At 42.4% G+C, this 18,512-nt stretch overlaps 1 protein-coding gene across 1 annotated transcript; it reads right to left on the minus strand.

Annotated features, from left to right (window-relative positions):
* Window positions 1-8,472: 8,472 nt before the first annotated feature.
* On the minus strand, window positions 8,473-16,793 carry gpib (glucose-6-phosphate isomerase b). Its single transcript, XM_080843329.1, has 18 exons — window positions 16,603-16,793; window positions 15,660-15,750; window positions 15,457-15,525; window positions 14,723-14,842; window positions 14,533-14,616; window positions 13,947-14,093; window positions 12,658-12,729; window positions 12,511-12,555; window positions 12,350-12,403; window positions 11,264-11,324; window positions 11,129-11,172; window positions 10,796-10,948; window positions 10,245-10,374; window positions 10,055-10,131; window positions 9,671-9,799; window positions 9,469-9,544; window positions 9,191-9,257; window positions 8,473-8,962 (listed from the first exon to the last, which is right to left on the minus strand). The coding sequence occupies exons 1-18, from the start codon at window positions 16,719-16,721 to the stop codon at window positions 8,839-8,841; spliced, it is 1,662 nt and encodes a 553-aa protein (XP_080699455.1). The 5' UTR covers window positions 16,722-16,793; the 3' UTR covers window positions 8,473-8,838.
* Between the last annotated feature and the right edge of the window lie 1,719 nt (window positions 16,794-18,512).

The following is an 18,512-nucleotide window of genomic DNA, read 5'->3' on the forward strand; positions in this document are numbered from 1 at the left end:
TTTACCCTTGACTAGATCAGCATCAGACTGGAGCATGTGTAATTACGGCGGTTAATTACATCCATGCACGCAAGTTTACTGTCAGTCATCTGACGGAGGGCTCCATAGAGAGATGGCCTCTGGCCCTGCCCTGATGCCAGATAGGGAACTCCCTGTGGCCATGGGCCCAGGACCACACCACCTCCCTCTGCAACACAAGCAGCTGGGATGCCCCCAAACCTCAAATAAAAGGGCTTTTGCTTTATTGTAGTGAAGATACAGTGGGTATAAAATGAATACACCCTCCTTCAGAGGCTGTAAGTCTTTGGTAGTCTGTAAATGTCATGGATTAAAATAGGACTTGTTTCGCCCTGACCAAATTCATACCATATGAATGCAGTAGAATTATTTATTGATCAACTGAATTTCCTAATTATTAATATTAATATATGTATATAATATTATATTATATATATTATTATTATTATATTATAATATTATTATAATATAATATTTTAAAAAGCACCTTAGTAGCAATTACAGCTCCAGTCTTTTGGGGTAGCTCTGCACAAGGTTGGCTCACCTGCATTTGGAGATCTTCCCCCACGCCTCATTGTAGAACTGCCACCTAACCTGCCACCACCTTGCTTCAAAGTCAGGATTGTGTTGGTTGGGTGATGAGTGGCCTTGGGTTTTTGTCAAACATAGCCTTTGGCATTTCTGCCATATGGTTCTATTTCGGGTTTCATCTGAACACAATACTTACTGCCAGTTTTGTTGCAGGATCCTCAAAGTGTTTTTTTGCAAACGCTAGATGGACCTTTTTGAGGAACAGCTTTTTTTCTTGCCACTTTTCCCAACCTACCGTTGAAATGTGCACAGTATCTTTGATATTGTTCTATGAACTATGATTTCGTTTCAAGGTTGCCATTGGATTCGGGTAGTCTCTCTGACCAGGTGTTGATGCCCTGATTTAGGTAGACTAGGTAGTGTCAGGCACTTTCCCTTTCTTAATGATGGTCTTAACAATGCTCCTAGGTATCTTCAAATATCCCTCACCCCTGCACCTTTTGACAACTTTGTCATAGACGTGTTTTGGGAGACCTGCTCTTGCAAACAGGAACCATGGTAAACAGCTTTTGTATTCATGTCATCAAGTTAATTGCTGTGATTCCACACAGGTGTAGGGCAATGAGCTATTGCGCGAGATTGAGGGCAATTAGTTATTCCTGAGATGGCTTAAAGGATGCTTCAGTAAGTTATTGCAATTGTTCATTTTTCATTAATGTGCAAAACATTTTATAATTCGTTCTTCACTTTCAAAGTACTGTGTATAGATACGCAGAAACAGCACAAAGATGTATTGCACTTTACTTACATAACAGGCTATAGGTCAACTCAGTCTGAAATATTGCTCAAGGTGGCGTATTCATTTTCTAGCCACTGTATCAGTGTTATAGAACACTGACATATCATGCCACCAGTTTTAAATGAGTGGTGGATTGCGATCCTCTCAGTATTGCTCTGTTGCCAGCACTAGTCTTGCTGCTGTGTCGACTTGATGTAAATCCCAGCCGACTGACACACATCACAGCCTGCTCAAAGATTGCCTCCTCGCTCGTCTCTAGTTTTCTGGTGATAATCAGATTTCAGACACGCTATGAGGCTTATGAACGACATCTAATAGGCCCCTCCGTACAGGGGGATGAAGTAGGAATCCCTGCTGTGTCCTTTTGTGCACGTGAGCAGCTTTTAAGATTACGGGTACAATTTGACAACGACTGAGGTGAGCATATTAGCATCCAGTTTAATTGCATTAGTGCTAATTGGGGCATAAAGGTCTTAAATATTCAATCTGATACTGTTATGGCTTCAGTTAAAGGCAAACAGCACTGTTGTGCACTGCTGTGAAATGGTATCATGGCATCCTCCTGGATGGGTTTCATGGTACTGTATCTTTAAATCAAAGGAAGATCATATTTCACTATATTTCCAGGCATTTCATCTAGTGAACTCGGTGTTGGTTTGAAGCTTGGCCATCTTTCCATCTCATGTAGAGTTCAGAAATGTCTCTTTGTTGCCTAGGTGGTTTGTGGTTGTTGTGTGTGCAGCAGATTGTCATGACTGTCAAGTCCCTGCATGTCATAGTGCCCATGCAGAGACAGATAATGAAACCACTGGCACAACCATATGGGTGCATTTTAACCCAAGCCTCTGAGAGATTCATCCTCTCCAGTAAGGGTAACACTGGCACAGCCATATGGGTGCATTTAACCACAGTCTCTTGAGAGATTCATCCTCTCCAGTAAGGGTAACACTGGCACAGCCATATGGGTGCATTTTAACCACAGTCTCTGAGAGATTCGTCCTCTCCTGTAAGGGTACTAACAGTTCTACCTGATAGTTGGTATCTGTTTTTGCCCTTACTGGTGACACTGAAGTCCAACCTCACTGACAGCTCAGACAAGCCCTGCCTAGCTAGACTTGTGTTGCCACTGCTTTCTGTCTCACTGCTGGTGTGGCTGTGGAGACGGAATGACGGACCAACAGGGCTGGAGCACAAAACAGCCATTATGTGAGCCGACGCCGGATCCGGCTCTGCCATGCCTCGGACTGAACGGTGAAAGAAAGCAGGTGTGGCTGGATCCCTGGACACACTTCCGTTCCACACATTGAAGGCTTTCACTCAGGTGGAGAGGAGTTGCTTTATAACAAACTCTACCAGTGATAGTGATACTGTAAAGAAGACGCACATGAGAATAGTTTCACATCATGGTTCTTTATTATTTTTTATTTTCTGTTTTTTTTAAAATAACTTCTATCCTTTATTTTCTTTATAGCAGGGCCATTGCTTGCCATGCTGATAGCTGTGAACATTGTTCTCTATTATACCATTTAAAAGGCTGCCTACTAGGATACCTAATTCATTATACCATTTAAAAGGCTGCCTATTAAGAGACCTAATTCATTATACCATTTAAAATGCTGCCTACTAAGATACCTAATTCATTATACAGTTTAAAAGGCTGCCTACTAAGAGACCTAATTCATTATACTGTTTAAAAGGCTACCTACTAAGAGACCATATTCCATCTACTAAAGTCCTCTGCATCCTGCTGCCCATCACCACCTCAGTGTAATTTCTATCTTGTTCATTTACTAATGAGTGCCATCACTGGCATGGTTCTTAGGTTCTTAGGTTCACAGCACCTATTAAGGGCCTTATATAGTACACAAAACGGTCGTGTCGGATGGTTGGACAGTGGGCGGGCGGCCGGATAGTACGTACTAGTTAGCATTTGTGTCCCTTTATAGTACTCCAAAGGCTGTGGGTGCTGAAAACAATTCTCTTCCACAACAGTAGGGGGAGTAACGGTTTAAGACCCGAAAGACAAGCTACCCCATGACGTCTTTGTGCGATGGAAATCGTTGGCTTTACCTCTCCTCCACAACAGTCAATCACTGCATTCCATTTCTAAGAGAGCTCTCTTGACTCCCCCTCTTGACTCCTCGATGCCCCGACTCCTCGATGCCCTCAGTGGTGAGAGATCAAGAGACCGTTCATTTTCAACATTTGGGACACTCTAATCAGAGAGGATGTGGCATCATCACGCTGTGTGTACGTATCTGCTCGCACTAGCGCGCTCTGTCAGACTGCAGTGTGTGGTGCCGTCACTTAGCAAGCAAGCAATCATAATAAGCTACTGACATCGACATGGCTAACGTATACCTCCCTAACGAATTCAGACAATTCTTTGTTAATCAATCACGGCATAATTGCCCCCGCTAGTCAAGCGAAAAGTGTCCGATTAAAAGTGCACTAACGGGCTATTCCCGGGTGGTAAAATAGCCCTTTGTACAGTCCCAGGTGGGGGAGATAGCCAGCTGCTTAGCATAACTGCCATTCAGAACCAATGGTAATGCTACCAAGCTAGGCTAGCTAGGTATGCTAACTCGGTATACATCGTGAATAACCACCAAAAATACTCATGTCACTGGCTTTAATTTGAGAATGGCATGTTATTAGTACATTTAATATCAGTACAGTTGTTTAATTACTGCTGATATGTACATTTATGGTCTGTAGCCTTGTGGTCTTCTGACTCTGCTATCATAGCCACCATAGCCATTAGGTCCGCCATTGATTTCAAAATAAAGCGAAAAGCTCTGGTTGGGAATGGCGCACAGAGTTATGGGTAATAATGCCGCCATTAGGGCATCAAGGAAGCTCAGACCCTCACTTGAAAAACGACCGTTATGTGACGTATTTCAAGGAGTCGACAAAAGCGGAAATGAAGGTTTAAGAGCAATGGGACACTCCTTGCTCTCTTAATAAGAAGGAATGAAGGAAGGAAGGAAGCATGAAGGAGGCAAGGAGGCACCTTTGGAACGGGGGGAATTTCTACTCTCCCACCAGCTGCCACTACTCAAATGCAACAGGTGTCAGCAGATACACAATATTGTGACTGTGTCTAATGCTATATATACACCTGATAGGGCAAACTTATCTTTATCATGGGAGAATGCGGGGGAGTAAAATGCTCCCGAAGTAGATTACATGTTTTTAACTTCGGGGTTAATTCCCTTTCGTCTACTGCTGGCTAGTTAATACATAGCCTACAGACAGCCGGAAAGGTTAATAAACAGAATGAAATAGCTACACATTACACACTATGTTTTAATAAAACCCACGTTACTCACATACTGGTTAACACTGTTTGTTACAGCTTGTCGCTACATCCAAACTGCGTCACCGTTGTCCCTCCCTGTATCTGCTCCAGCCGCACCATTTTACTTGCAATGTGAATCATTGCCATTTGTTGCACCTTAATCATTGCCATTTGTTGCACCTTAATCATTTTCTACAAACATGATATGCGGTGTAGTAAACTGAGACTCTATTCACTACTGCACAAAAACTAGACACGTTTGCAACGTTTGAAATGAAGTAGGTAAAACAACTTTCGCCAATATCTCCGTAAGGGAGATGGGTTGTGTGCTCAAATTTCCTGGGATCAAAGAAATTCATGTATTCATGTGCAGACTAAAAATCACGTCTCAGGATTTCTGCGCATGCACGTTATTTCGGGTGTCTCAACTGTAACTAATACCACTGTCATATAATTATGAGTTCAGTAAAATACGGAGCAAACACAGTTTTCTACCGTTGTTGAAACACATCTTTAATTGCCGTCGCTCATGCTGGTTCTCTGGCAGTAGGCTACTTGGGCCGGCTCATGTATTGTGATATACAGGGAATAGTTTTCAAGGAAAGGATCTGCGCCTTTGACAGTGGCTGTTATGCATATATGGATATAAAGGTAATGAAACAGGAAACGCTAGGTCCAGAAATGTTAGTTTCCGGAGTTGATGTCGTATGGAAATGAGGTTTTAGTGTGCCAATCACGGCCAAGGAGTATCCGTCGCCATGAGCGGACCGACAGAAATTTTTGCGGGGACACGGAGAGCTGTCCGACGTCTCTGGAGAGCACGGAGAGGGCGTTTCAGCTACCGGAGAAGGCGTTTCACTTACCTGAAGGCGTTCCTATGTGCCCAAAAACGTGTCGTACGGAGTAGCATAAAAATGCCTTTAACCTCATGATAGTAACTTTATGAGCACAATAAAACCCAACTAACCCCCCATCTAAGCTGGGTTCTGCTCGAGGATACCTCTTGTTAAAAGGGAGTTTTTCCTTGCCAGCATGCTTTCCTCTCCTTGTACTTGCCATAGGGGTGTTTGGGCCTTGGGCTCTGTAAAACACCTTGAGATCGAGTCAAATGTTAATGGCGATACATAAAAGAATAAAACCACACTGAAAAAAGATGAAAATATTACACCTGTCTTGAATAAAAAAAATGAATCACCAACTTTAAAACCAAGTACAAAACCATAAGGCTGTCATCAGAGGTAGTTTAACCAGCTGAGAAAGTTGTCTGTCAGAGACGGCAGCGAGTTGCTCTCCTTTCATACAAGCATCTCAGACGGTGTCAGTGCCACCACCCGAGGACGGCAAACCACCCAGACGTGTCGCTCACACGGCCGTGATCTATTAGCAGATGCTTGCCACTGCCCACGCACTTCAGGCTAACCTCTCCATGACTCCGGCAGCCGTGGGAATGTGGCGAGGGTCCAGGCACCAACAGTCCTCTTTTACGGCCCGTCATGGTCCACTCCCACCCGGGACGTTAGAGGGGCAAATCACAAGCTGAAATGTGAGCTGAGAAAAACAGGGCTGGGAAGAGACAGAGCTCCGACCTCGTGTCGATCCAGATCAGACGGTCATGATAAATCAGCTTGTAGAAACAGAGTAGTTTTACGGTGGTCAAGCTTAATGGATGTTAGCTTCAACATCAATGTATCATTTCTGATGACATAATGTCTTGTGTTTGGACAGGCCCTTTCAAAGGAGAGATGGTCACAGGATATGGCTGTGAGAGTTTTCTGTAATCATTCTTATACATCCCGGTCCAACTGCACAGATTCATATTCCAAACAAACTGCTAGCCTGCCACCCTGAATCTCCCAGCAAGAGTGCATTGTCATCAAGCAGTCAAAAGCTCTTGCATGTTTATATAGGTCTGTATGGTCTCTTTAGTGGGAGCTTTGTCAGAAGCACTACTGCTGGGGCATTTCACTACACACAGGAGGAGGAGAGCAGAGTTCTGGAGGCTTTCCTTTGGCTTCCTGCCTTGACCAGTTCAATGGCCAGTAAAACAGAGACAGCCTTCCCCAACTGCTCTACCACCTCCCTGCACTGGAGGATAACTGGGATGATGTATCCATGGTGACCACAGTGCATGAAACAAACATGAGATTAACTAGTCATCCAGTGCATGGAATGCAGGGTAAAAAAAAAGTTGGGGATTGCTGGCTAAAATCTAAAAACATCTAAGATCCTATTTTTCCCCATTAGATTATTCCCTTGTTCCGTGACCTGCTCTATTATCTAGTTTCTTGAAATTAGGCTGCTATTTGCATGTCTTAAATTTTTCATTTTCTTTTATACTGGTGACAATTTTGAGGCACATGAAAATAAAGACACTGTAAGAGATGTTATGAAAGACACCCACAACTGACCATTATATAGTCCAATTAAATCTCAGAAATCGCCCCTATGACAGAATCCTCAGTAGGATAGTCTATGAAAAATGTGTTTATCCACGATTCCAATCCCTATTTATGGTTATCAACGTTTGCAGCAGTACAGTTGAGTGACTAAAGAGAAGAATGTTTATCTTCCTCATCAGTTGCTCTTTCTCCCCTCAGAATAAATTCAAATCTTACTTATGTTCTTTTCTACTGTGCCTGAAATAACTAAGACTAAGTTGTTTGAAGTAAAGTATTGTTGCTAGGCAACAGGCACTAGAAGCCCAACCACCAGTGTCGGGGGTCTCTGAGTTCTCTGCTAGGAGATTCAGTCATTTGTAACTGGCAGCGTGATTCAAACTGCCAGGGAGGCTGCAGGCTTGTGGAAACTATGCTATTGTTATAGGAATTCCCTTTATTTACGGTGTAATAAATATTAGGTTAGCATTCCAGTATTAAAAATGTATATCTGTTTATATGTGGAACATTTCCATATAGAAAAGCAGCTTCTCCAGAGATAAAAAGGTAACTGTATTTAATTATCACATGATGCTTTCCAGATTTGTTTAGCCCTGTGTTTGTTTTCCTCTAAACAGGGACAATTTAGCAGGCAGTGATAGCTGGGGATTTGGGCTGTAGACCACGGAGGGGACCTTTGCCCTTGTGTTCCAGTCAGAAAATAAGCTCTGGGAGCTCCCATTTAAATGACACGATGCCAAGTATGCCGAATGAGCGACATCTAGTGATGCAGGAGTCATGATTCATTTGATCTCGGAATATATATTGCGAGCCAAATGTTTTGCATCATATTCCAAGTGTTTTGAGTTATTGTCACAGATAAAGATCTCACATATAGGTTATCTTATTACTGCTAACTGACAGACAGATCTGATCTGATCTGTAATTTCAATAATTCATTAATTTAATACAGGTCAGTGAAGTCTTGAAATCTTGAGTCACTCGCTCTGAGTTTGTGGCAAATTGTTGAAACTTCTTGTTTTGTAGGGTAATGGATACCTCATACATACATTAAAATACCTATGGAAATGTCCCACAGCTCCTACACTTCGATGTGATTTACCTTTGGCTTTCACAGACAAGAGCAAAGGACAGAGTTTATCTCATTCTTGCTTGTCCACAAGCTTGTTTGACAATAGACTTTGCCCCCACATGCCCTCATGAATCATTAACACTAATAATCCTTACTAATCTGCTCTACCATTTCCATTTCCATTTTAATAAAATATAACATGAACTACTTTACCTCGAAACATAAACCATCTCTGGAATCCTAATCAAAGTTTTACCTCAGGACAAATGTACACAGAACATAAAAAATGCAAATAAATCAATCTAACAAGCTTATCATCTAATAAACACCTAAAGTAATCATACCAACACTGGGCTAGGGTAAAGTGACAGTGACAATATTTATTTTTTAAGCCATTTAGGTACAAGAGCATGGCAGTACCCTGTCTTTCTTCTGCATTACCTACAGTAGGTGACTTCAGTACAGTGCAGTAAACGGCCAATCCCTTGTCTAGGTTTAGACGCATAAACATAGTCAATTTACATTAACAGAGACTCAAAGTTACACAAATAAGTGATTACAGATACAGTAAGCTCTTCCTCTCCAGTGCTAGGGAGTTGATTGGCCGTCAGCGAGCCAGGGTGCTCAGCTGGGAGCTGGGAGCTGCCCTCCAGTCCTGGGGATCTGTGGGTACAGAGGGGCAGGGCAGGGCAGAGTGGAGCAGGAGGCTGCAGCTACAGGCTCAGGCGTTGTTCTTCTTGAAGAAGTTGATGAGACCGTTGGTGGAGGAGTCGTGGGAGCTCACCTCACCAGCCCCGCTCAGCTCCGGCTCGATCTGCTTCGCCAGCTGTTTGCCCAGTTCCACTCTGTCAGGGGATGGAGATCAGGACCATATACACACACACACACACACACAGTCATATAGAGCAATCAATTAGAAAGAAATACAAAACAATGCTATACTGAATGGCAGGTGTAGAAGATCATGCAAAAATGATTAGCCATTCCTCACATGTCCTGTCATTACACATGGCACCTTAAACGACTGCATGCTAGTCTTTGAAATGAGAATTTATTTGTCTGGCAATACTGACCCCCACTGGTCAAAACTGTTGATCTCCCACATGACTCCCTGGACAAAGATTTTGTGCTCATACATGGCTGCAAAAAAAAAAAAAGAGACATAAATGTTATTTCAACATTTGTATTAACAATAATATACAAACATTAAGATCTTTCTTCAAACTATTTACACTAGTATATTATATATACACGTGTCCAAGCTATTTGGTACAGTCTCCATCACAGGTTCCTAAAGTGGTATCAGACAGAAGCTGGTCCAGGGCTGGCTGTCTGTTTCTCACTCACTCACCGATAAGTGCTCCCAGGGTGAACGGATTCAGCTTCTTGAAAATGACTGAGTTGGTTGGCTTGTTCCCTTGGAATACCTAGAACACAAAAATGACACATTGTAACCCATTAGTGCCCTCTGCTGCTGTTCCTTCCATATAAGCCCATTTCCACCCCATCCCTACAGGGGGCAGCACTGCCCTTATACACGCTCACTGACTCACTTTGTGTGGTAGCAGCTTGTCCAGGGTCTCCCCACTCATTCCTCCGGCTACCAGCTCCTTCTTGGCCTCTTCTGTAGTCTTTCCCTTCATCAGGGCCTCAGTCTGGGCCAGGAAGTTAGCCATCAGGATCTGGGAAGAAAGACAAACAAACATCAAAGAGCCTCAGTAGCTATACCTAGGGTTGGGATTGGGCAGAAGAAATGTAGGAAGAGCAAATAAAAAAGGGTCTGGTTGAGCAGGCTTACAAACCAGCTTGGTTTGTAAATGTTTGACTAAACCAAGACGCCCTCAAGTAAAGAGTAAAATGTATGACAGAGAGAAAGAGAGAGGGAGATGAGGCTGCACATGCACTGAATGGATGGATGTTGGTTCTTCTTGAGGTACCTTGTGGTGCAGACAGTCTCTGATGGGATTCTGAGTCTGGGCGGGAATGAGGAAGTCACAGGGAATCATACGTGTGCCTGTGAAGGAGAAAGACAGCTTGCTTCACACACCATCATTGAACACACGCCAGACTGCACTGCATGCTTATGTTAAGCCCGTTTCCCTCTGGACCATGAGACAGGATATGCACCTTGGTGAATAAGTTGGTAGAACGCATGCTGGCCGTTGGTGCCTGGCTCCCCCCAAACAATGGGACCAGTGTGGTAGTTCACCTTGGCACCATCCTTTGTGATGTATTTCCCATTGGACTCCATATCACCCTAGAGGTACACATTTACAAACTTTTAAACCAAAGAGCAAACACCTCTCACATTTAGCATGCAGCAATGTTGAAGTCAGGAATTCAACATATACAAGTTCCAAGAACCCTGGAACAGGACATTTACATGTTTAAAGACCCCAGGAACAGGACATTGAAGTTCCAAGAATTCAGGAATTCAACATTAACATGTTTAAAGAACCTAGGAACGGGACATTTACAACTTCAAAGAACTTAGGAATTCAACATTAACATTTTTAAAGAACCCAGGAACAGGACATTTACCAGTTATAATAACTCAGGAATTCAACATTTACATGTTCCAGGAACAGGACGTGAACATATTTAAAGAACCCAGAAACAGGACATGTACATGTTTAAAGAGATAGGTCTAACAAACAAACTAAAGCTCAGTCACAGACCTGTTGGAAGTAGGCTGCAAAGCGATGCATGTACTGGTCGTATGGCAGCATGGCATGTGTCTCAGCCTGGAAGAAGTTGATGTACCAGACACCCAGGAGAGCCAGAAGGACAGGAGCATTCTTCTCCAGTGGGGCAGTGCGGAAATGATTATCCTGATAGGAAACAAATAATATGGGCAAGAGGATGGGTAATGGGCTTCATCATCCTATGCCTCTCCAAACTATTTACATCTTTTTTTAATTAGCAAAACATTGGGTTACAGCTACAGATCCTAACAATGGGCCTTCAAACATTCAATCAATCTTGATCATTTATGTTAAGGAGGTACATACCATATAGTGAGCCCCAGAGAGAAGCTTCTCAAAGTTGTCAAAGCCTGAGAGAAATGGACAAGAGGGAAACACAAATGAGTTTTCAGGACCACTACGCATGCCACTGTGCACGGTGCCTTTAAACTGATTTAATACCTATGTGCAGGGCGATGGACAGTCCAATGGCTGACCACAGAGAGTAGCGTCCACCGACCCACTAAAAAAACAAACAAACAAACAAAAAGATTGATTAAAATTGCAATACATTTCCACCACCACAGTTCAATCAAATGAGGACCGTCCTAAGTCATATCGATATTGGTAAAATGTCATTGAGGAAAATAAACAAAAGCCCTCCAGCTGATTTAGACATGAGAGGACAGAATGCATGCACATAGAGCCCCTCAACAACTCGGTTTCTCTCAGAGGCATGACATCAAGTGACTAATGACTTGTGACAGGCAGCTGTGTGCAGACTTACAATGCCACAAATCTGCCCCAGGGGGAGCCCCAGGCTCTCAAAGCAGACCAAGAGACCTCTGCTGATAAACCGTTTATATGTGGCCTTCAGCAGATGAGGTTATTAAAAGAGACTTATACAACAGCGGATGAATGTAACATATCAGTTCATTATGCATTTGGCTGAATAAAGCTGGCTATTTGTTTATACCAAATTTAGAACTGTTGGGAAAAATAAGCCCTAAATGACTCCCTAAAATGTGTATGAATGTATGAAATGTTAAATGTACCGTTTTAGGAACTCCACTGTGCAATGACAATAAAAGCATTCTATTCTAAATGGATGTATTTGCAAATACTGCACATTTCCAACACATTACAAAAGATAGGGGTGTGACATGCAAAGAAGACTGTATCAATATGGCGGTCCTGTCTGCCCCTCGAGACCCATCCAGGCACACATGTAGATGTCTGACCTTTGATGAGACCTTTTACGGTGACCTTCAGAAGAGTCACAGGCATATATAACATACAAAAAGCGGCTTCTGATTACCCAGCAGCTGTCATTCTGTTCGTGTAGCCACCTACTTCACAGGTCAAAAGACTATGCTCTATTTTAAGCCACTGCCTCAGCCCTCATCAAAGTTCAAGGGTGACGATGGAGCAGGGTGTGCTCATCTTATGCCCTCGATAGCAGCCAGCTCTGGAGTGGATGGAACCCTGACTTGGGCTGGAACCATTCCAGAGTCAATTGCATTCTGTGAGTGTAATCTGGACACTTACATCCCAGAACCCGAACATGTTGTCAGTGTCGATGCCGAAGTCCTTCACTTTGGGCTGCAAAAGACCAGGAAGCACAACAATAAGATACAATAAGGCTTTGGTTAATTCGTGTTAAATACCAAAATATCTTCTTCATTTAAAATAGCATTGGGCACACTTACACCATTGGTGGACAGAGCGACAAAGTGCTTGGCCACAGCAGCAGGCTGGTAAGGGATAAGAGTAAAGTTAGCATGATGTTTGCAGCACACATACAGTATATTTCAATTTATGTGCCTACAATCTGTTCAATGAGACCGCAAACTCACATCTTTTGCGGCTGCGAGAAACCATTCCTTGGCAGACTCAGCATTGGTAATAGTCTCTTGGGTGGTGAATGTCTGCAAAAAGAGAATGGGGATGTGAGAAAGAAAAAAAATCCACACTTTAAAGCCTTCCCTCTCGTTCTGAGGCTCAAACCGTTCATGTTTTCATCTCAGACGAGGGAATTTTTAGGATGAAGATGTCTCAGATTCAGTTCTGCTAAGTAACAAGAGAGTGTGTTTATATGCCACCCCCCCTCTGCCATCAAGGCCAGTGATCTGATTTGAGAGCCTTCCAGACACCACTTTGGGCAGTATTCAGTGTGTGGGTGTAGTACAGCAGGACCCAGCATGCAGCCATGCGGAAGGAACAGATTCCTTTGTTTGAATGGAATCTTCCATTTTATTGAGCAAATGTGGAACAGGCTGAATGGAAACTTCCACTGTGAGAGGTGCTTTTCAAAGCTAAAAAGAGTTTGTCTCATTGCAAATTCCCCTGTGAATTCATGATTTAATCTAGTACATACATGTTCACCTACATTTTGGTGAATTATTAATGAGGTTGCAACCTATACCAAGCTACCTTTAAAAAAGCAGAGACAAAATCCCAAGAATTTGGATAAGGTTTCAATTATGCAATGTGCTAGTGGACTCTAATGTATGCAAACAATAACAAAAAGATTAAAGTATGAAAATATACATGATATTTAAACTCTATATTAAAGCTGTTAACATAGATATATTACTGCTCTTTATTAGTTAAAGCCACATTATGTAGGTTTTACTTTAATAGGTAGGTTATTCATTTTGTTAGTATATGGTCACGCAAATAACTGACAAGCACACTTGTCCCTCTCACTAGCTATCCAGGCTTTTCAAAAAGTAGAGTTGAGCTTTGGCCCAGAAACCCCATGCAAATATACAAACAGCTTGTACAGCCAGACTTGCAAAATATATTGCTGAAATACATTAGTACCAGTGTGGTGTGCCACAGTTGAAAGGTTAGTTTGTTGGTTGTTAGCTTGCTAGTTTTAGACACACTCTCACAATGCCTCTTTAAGGAAGAGTAAACATTTATGCACTGATGACAAAACACTAAGCACAATGGGTTCTCTTAAATAAGCAGGTTTCCGTGAACACTTCTGACAATCAGTCTGTGAAATCTTTTTGTCTCTTCAGCTCATTCAGGTTCATTTATGTTGGAGTCTCTGCCTCCCCTGAGCATAATTTACTTCCTACTTCCTTAAAGTGTAAATGTTGTGCACCAAATGCTGTGTGTGAGGTGAGCTGTCTACCTTGGAAGCAACGATGAACAAGGTGGTCTCTGCATTGAGCTCAGCCAGGGTCTTTGCAATGTGGGTGCCATCGATGTTGGAGACAAACCACACACGGGGTCCATCTTTAGAGTAGGGCTTCAGAGCCTCAGTGACCATCAATGGGCCCTGTTGAAGAACACATTTAAATATAGAAATGAGAGACACACTCATATCAGGCTGCTGCTGCTAGCTGCTGCTATAACTACTACTACTACTACTACTACTACTACTACTGGTGGTACTATTAACTTTATTTTTACTTTTGGATTATTATGATTCAGCATAAAATATTTCAGTATTGCTTTCATATTTAGTTCAACTCAAAAAAAATGACCCGTGTGAACATATTTGTACTCTAATGAATATGGTTTGGTTTTATGTACTTTCTTCTCTCTCAGTTAAATGTGGACCATGTTAACCACTTCCTGCCCACTCATTGAAAGGCTCTATGCAATAAAGATATTTTAATCACTACAATTACACCTTAGCTCTTAAGATGAAATTGAAGTAGAAGAAGATAAGACAGAAGTAAAGACCTGCTCTTAATGATAAAAAACCTTCTTACCAGATCAGACCCACCAATGCCAACATTGACCACGTCTGTGATGGCCTTTCCGGTCCAGCCCTTCCACTCGCCACTGCGCACTTTCTGTAGCAGAGGGGACAGACCAACCATGAGAAACATCCACAGCATCCTGACTCTACACATTCCTGAGATGGCTTTGTGTAACCCCAGCTCCAGAGATCGTACTCACATGACAGAAGCCCTTCATCTTCTCCAGCACTTTGTTCACCTCTGGCATCACATCACTCCCCCCAACCTGGATGGGTGTGTTGGAGCGGTTCCTCAGGGCCACATGGAGAACTGCACGGCCCTGCACATATACGGGGCAGATGACTGTTAGCTATGGTTCTGCATGTATACAGGGCAGATGACTGTTGTCTATAGTTTGGCACATATACAGGGCAGATGACTGTTAGCTATGGTTCGGCACATATACGGGGCAGATGACTGTTGTCTATGGTTCTGCACATATACAGGGCAGATGACTGTTGTCTATGGTTTGGCACATATACGGGGCAAATGACTGTTAGCTATGGTTGTGCACATATACGGGGCAGATGACTGTTGTCTATGGTTCTGCACATATACAGGGAAGATGACTGTTGTCTTCACTTTGTGAGTGACAGGCTGTATACTGTCTACTTGATGCTTTCATTTTTGTTTTGTTTACAAACAGAGGAATCAGTAGGGAACTAATATATTCCCAATAGCTCTTGTAACCCCCAACATGTTCATAAATTGTAAAGGCTCATTGCTGCTGGAAAAAGGCTATTCCATCCTGATGCACCAATGTTACTGTTCAGCCCCACCCTCAATAAGAACACCCAGACACTTTCCAGAATCTGGGGAGAAGGGGGATTGTTTCCCTCCTTTGTAACCAGCCTCTACCTCTGCAACAAGAATTTGCAGTGCCAAGATATTCACCTCAGTGAAGTTGATCTTCTCTCCGCTGAACATCTTGTCTCTGGCCTCCGCTACACCTCTGGACTTAGCCTACAAAAGACCAGTTAATAAGGTACACCAGACATTAGAAATACTGTTTTGACATCGTACCCAAATTCCACAAATCTATCCCACAGTTAACTGTTAGTGCATATATTTAAACTATATTCACGAAGAATGATTACCAGTTCCACCAGCATTCCCATGACTTCCTCATTGATGAGATTCTTGGAGTAATCAAGAAGGATGTCTCCACCGTCTGTGTTTAATGTCAGGCTTTTGACACAGATGAGACAATAAAAAGATCAACCTCTTTCTGGGAGACATGCTGATATTCATTAGATACGAATCTGTTTTAATAGCATGCTATTCTCGCTATCTGATATGGACTGGACGTGCACAAAAGGACATCGTGATCATGCGTCTTGCAGTCACTTCTTAGGGTAGGCGTGGAGGCTGCAGTATACGCCTAGATCGGCTATGTGCTATGGGATTTAATCTTACTCACACTTTCCCCATAGGTACACTCGTAAAGCTGGGATGCGCGCGTATGCACGTAGGACATGTGCCCCGGATCAATATGGAGCTTACAATAAAGCAGGATTTACTTCTTCACTTAACAAGACACATGAGACGGAGACTTTCTTCTGAATCCAAGAATTATTATCCAACGCCTTTGCCACATGGCTACATTAAGTGTGGGTGCATGCATTGACTCGATCGAGCAACATCACACTTGTTACAGGGACGTGCAGAAACAGGATGTGTAGCCTACGTGACCGCTGGGAGCATAACAAGTGAGTCTGAGCTACTGTCCATGCGCTATAGTGAGTCATCCAAGTCAAAAATAGCAAATATGAACACGATAGCATCACTTGTTTTCTTTGATTTGGCCTTAGAAAAGTAGTAGCGTATCTTACAAACTGGAGTAGTTCGTTTTCGAGGATAAGTGACAGGGAGTTGCATAATACTCGGCACGCGTCAGATGGTAGGCTACAAACCTTCAGACCCCGCCCCTTACCTACTCACTCAATGACATTTTTAACATTTCAAAGATGTGTTTGCTTTGAAATACACGATCGATCACGACTTAGCTATATCCATTCGTTTCGAAATTATGCAGCTTACCTGAACTTGTTGAACCTGTCCTTGTCAGCTTCGAACATTTTCCTCATATTGAGGGTTCCAGCATGGGCCTTGTACCATTGCTCGAGTTTCTTGTAGCTGGCATCACTTGTGAGTCCCATTCTGTAAAATGTTTGGTAAGCTCCTGTCTACTCACCGACCCTGGCTGTCTGAAATATAGTTAGACTGAGGAATGATTTTGAAGGGCAATTCCGCTATTACCTTCCGCGACAGACTCATATGCTCTTCCAATCGTCGAGCACCAAAATGCTCCTCCTACAGTGACGATGCAGGAACACCACAGGGTCCATGCGCAAACCAGTGTGCTCCCTATACATGTCTATGGTGTGCTCAACGAGACTACCTCTTTCCCAATGAAGCTTCAGATGAGGGAAAGGTTTCAGCACACATTAACGTTTATTCAGAAGGATGAGAGAGAGATGTAGTAAGGGAGAGAGAGAGAGTTATAAAGATGTTCATTGCGTTTTCTGTTAAATAGGCCAGGTTCCAATCCGATCTGGGTGGTGCTTAACTTATTTATTTTGAATTGTAAACGTTTTAACTTCAACCTGAAACTTGTTAACTTACTTGTTGCGTCGTATTAATATATACATCCTTACATTGTGGACATATTTGCTATTCGTCAGTGTAAGAAATTATCTGGTGTAACATCTGCAACAACGATTTTACACATCTAAAATCTTTGTCTACAACGTAGGCTACTGCCCTCTGGTGCATTGTCTGTTGTACTGCAAACAGGCAGTCATGATTATTTAGACTCTTAAGAATAAACCTTTGTTCTTTTATATTATTAAAGGAGACATGCCAAAATGCCCAATCGATTCTTTACTTTGTGATCTGAGAAAACGTCATTTTAGCCCTTTGATTTTATCCATGTAACGAATGGGAGCCCCATTTGGTATAGGCCTGCTAATGTAAAGAGTTAGCAACTACATATCACACACTACTCATGACAAATATTGCAGTGCGGTTGATTGCAAGAAAAGTTAACACGTTTTGCTAACCTATTTTGATTGGTTCGGGAGTATTGCATTTGATGATGTCCACATGCATAGCAGTGTTTGTTTTGTGTATTCTCAGTGTTTTACTAGACACATGTTGACATTAATTAGTATGGATAGCATATCCCTTAGCTGAACAGAGGAGGATTTATTTTGCCAGAAAGTATGATTTTTTTTATTTAATTTAAAAAATATCAGCTGTATTACACCTTCCGCAATGTCATCTGGAAGTGATGTAGTGAGTCTCACTTCTCATCAGTTAAAGGTAACTGGATGGCTTGGTCGTCTAGTCATTTTTAAATGTCTATTGTAGGACCCGGGAAGATTTAGGAATGTGCAAAATAATACAGTGCATTGTGTACAGTTCTGTTATCAGTGCACTGTGCAATATGTACAGGTTATTTAGTATTGACTCCTAAGCATGCTGGCATTCCAGGTGTTGTTAGTCTGATCTGTGTCCATAATGATGCCACCATAATGTAAGTTTTAATTCAGTGACTGGAATGACTACCAGGATCATTTTATGGCTGCATTGTTGAGTAATCATAGTCAATGTAATGTTCAATGGATAAACTAGTGTCACAGAGGTGTGTAGAATTGTCCATTAAGGAGAGAAGGTTATGATAAAGTATGATAAAGTGGCATCCAAATGACAGTCCTCTTAGGCAGTTGGTTCTGTCTTTTTGCGTCACCAGTTATGAAATGCTGCTTCCCCAGAACTTGCAACAAATAACAATGCACTTGCAACAACAGACAGACTCATTTTCAACAGGACACCTTCATGCTTCAAAATTCCAACAAGATTTTTTGCTTGACATGGGACACCTTAAACATCAATGTAAGGAGCCGGGTTTCTTTTTGTAATTGTCAAATCAAATCCTGGATTTGTGA

The sequence above is a fragment of the Sprattus sprattus genome, assembly GCF_963457725.1.
Source record: "Sprattus sprattus genome assembly, chromosome: 8".
Classification (NCBI taxonomy): domain Eukaryota; kingdom Metazoa; phylum Chordata; class Actinopteri; order Clupeiformes; family Clupeidae; genus Sprattus; species Sprattus sprattus.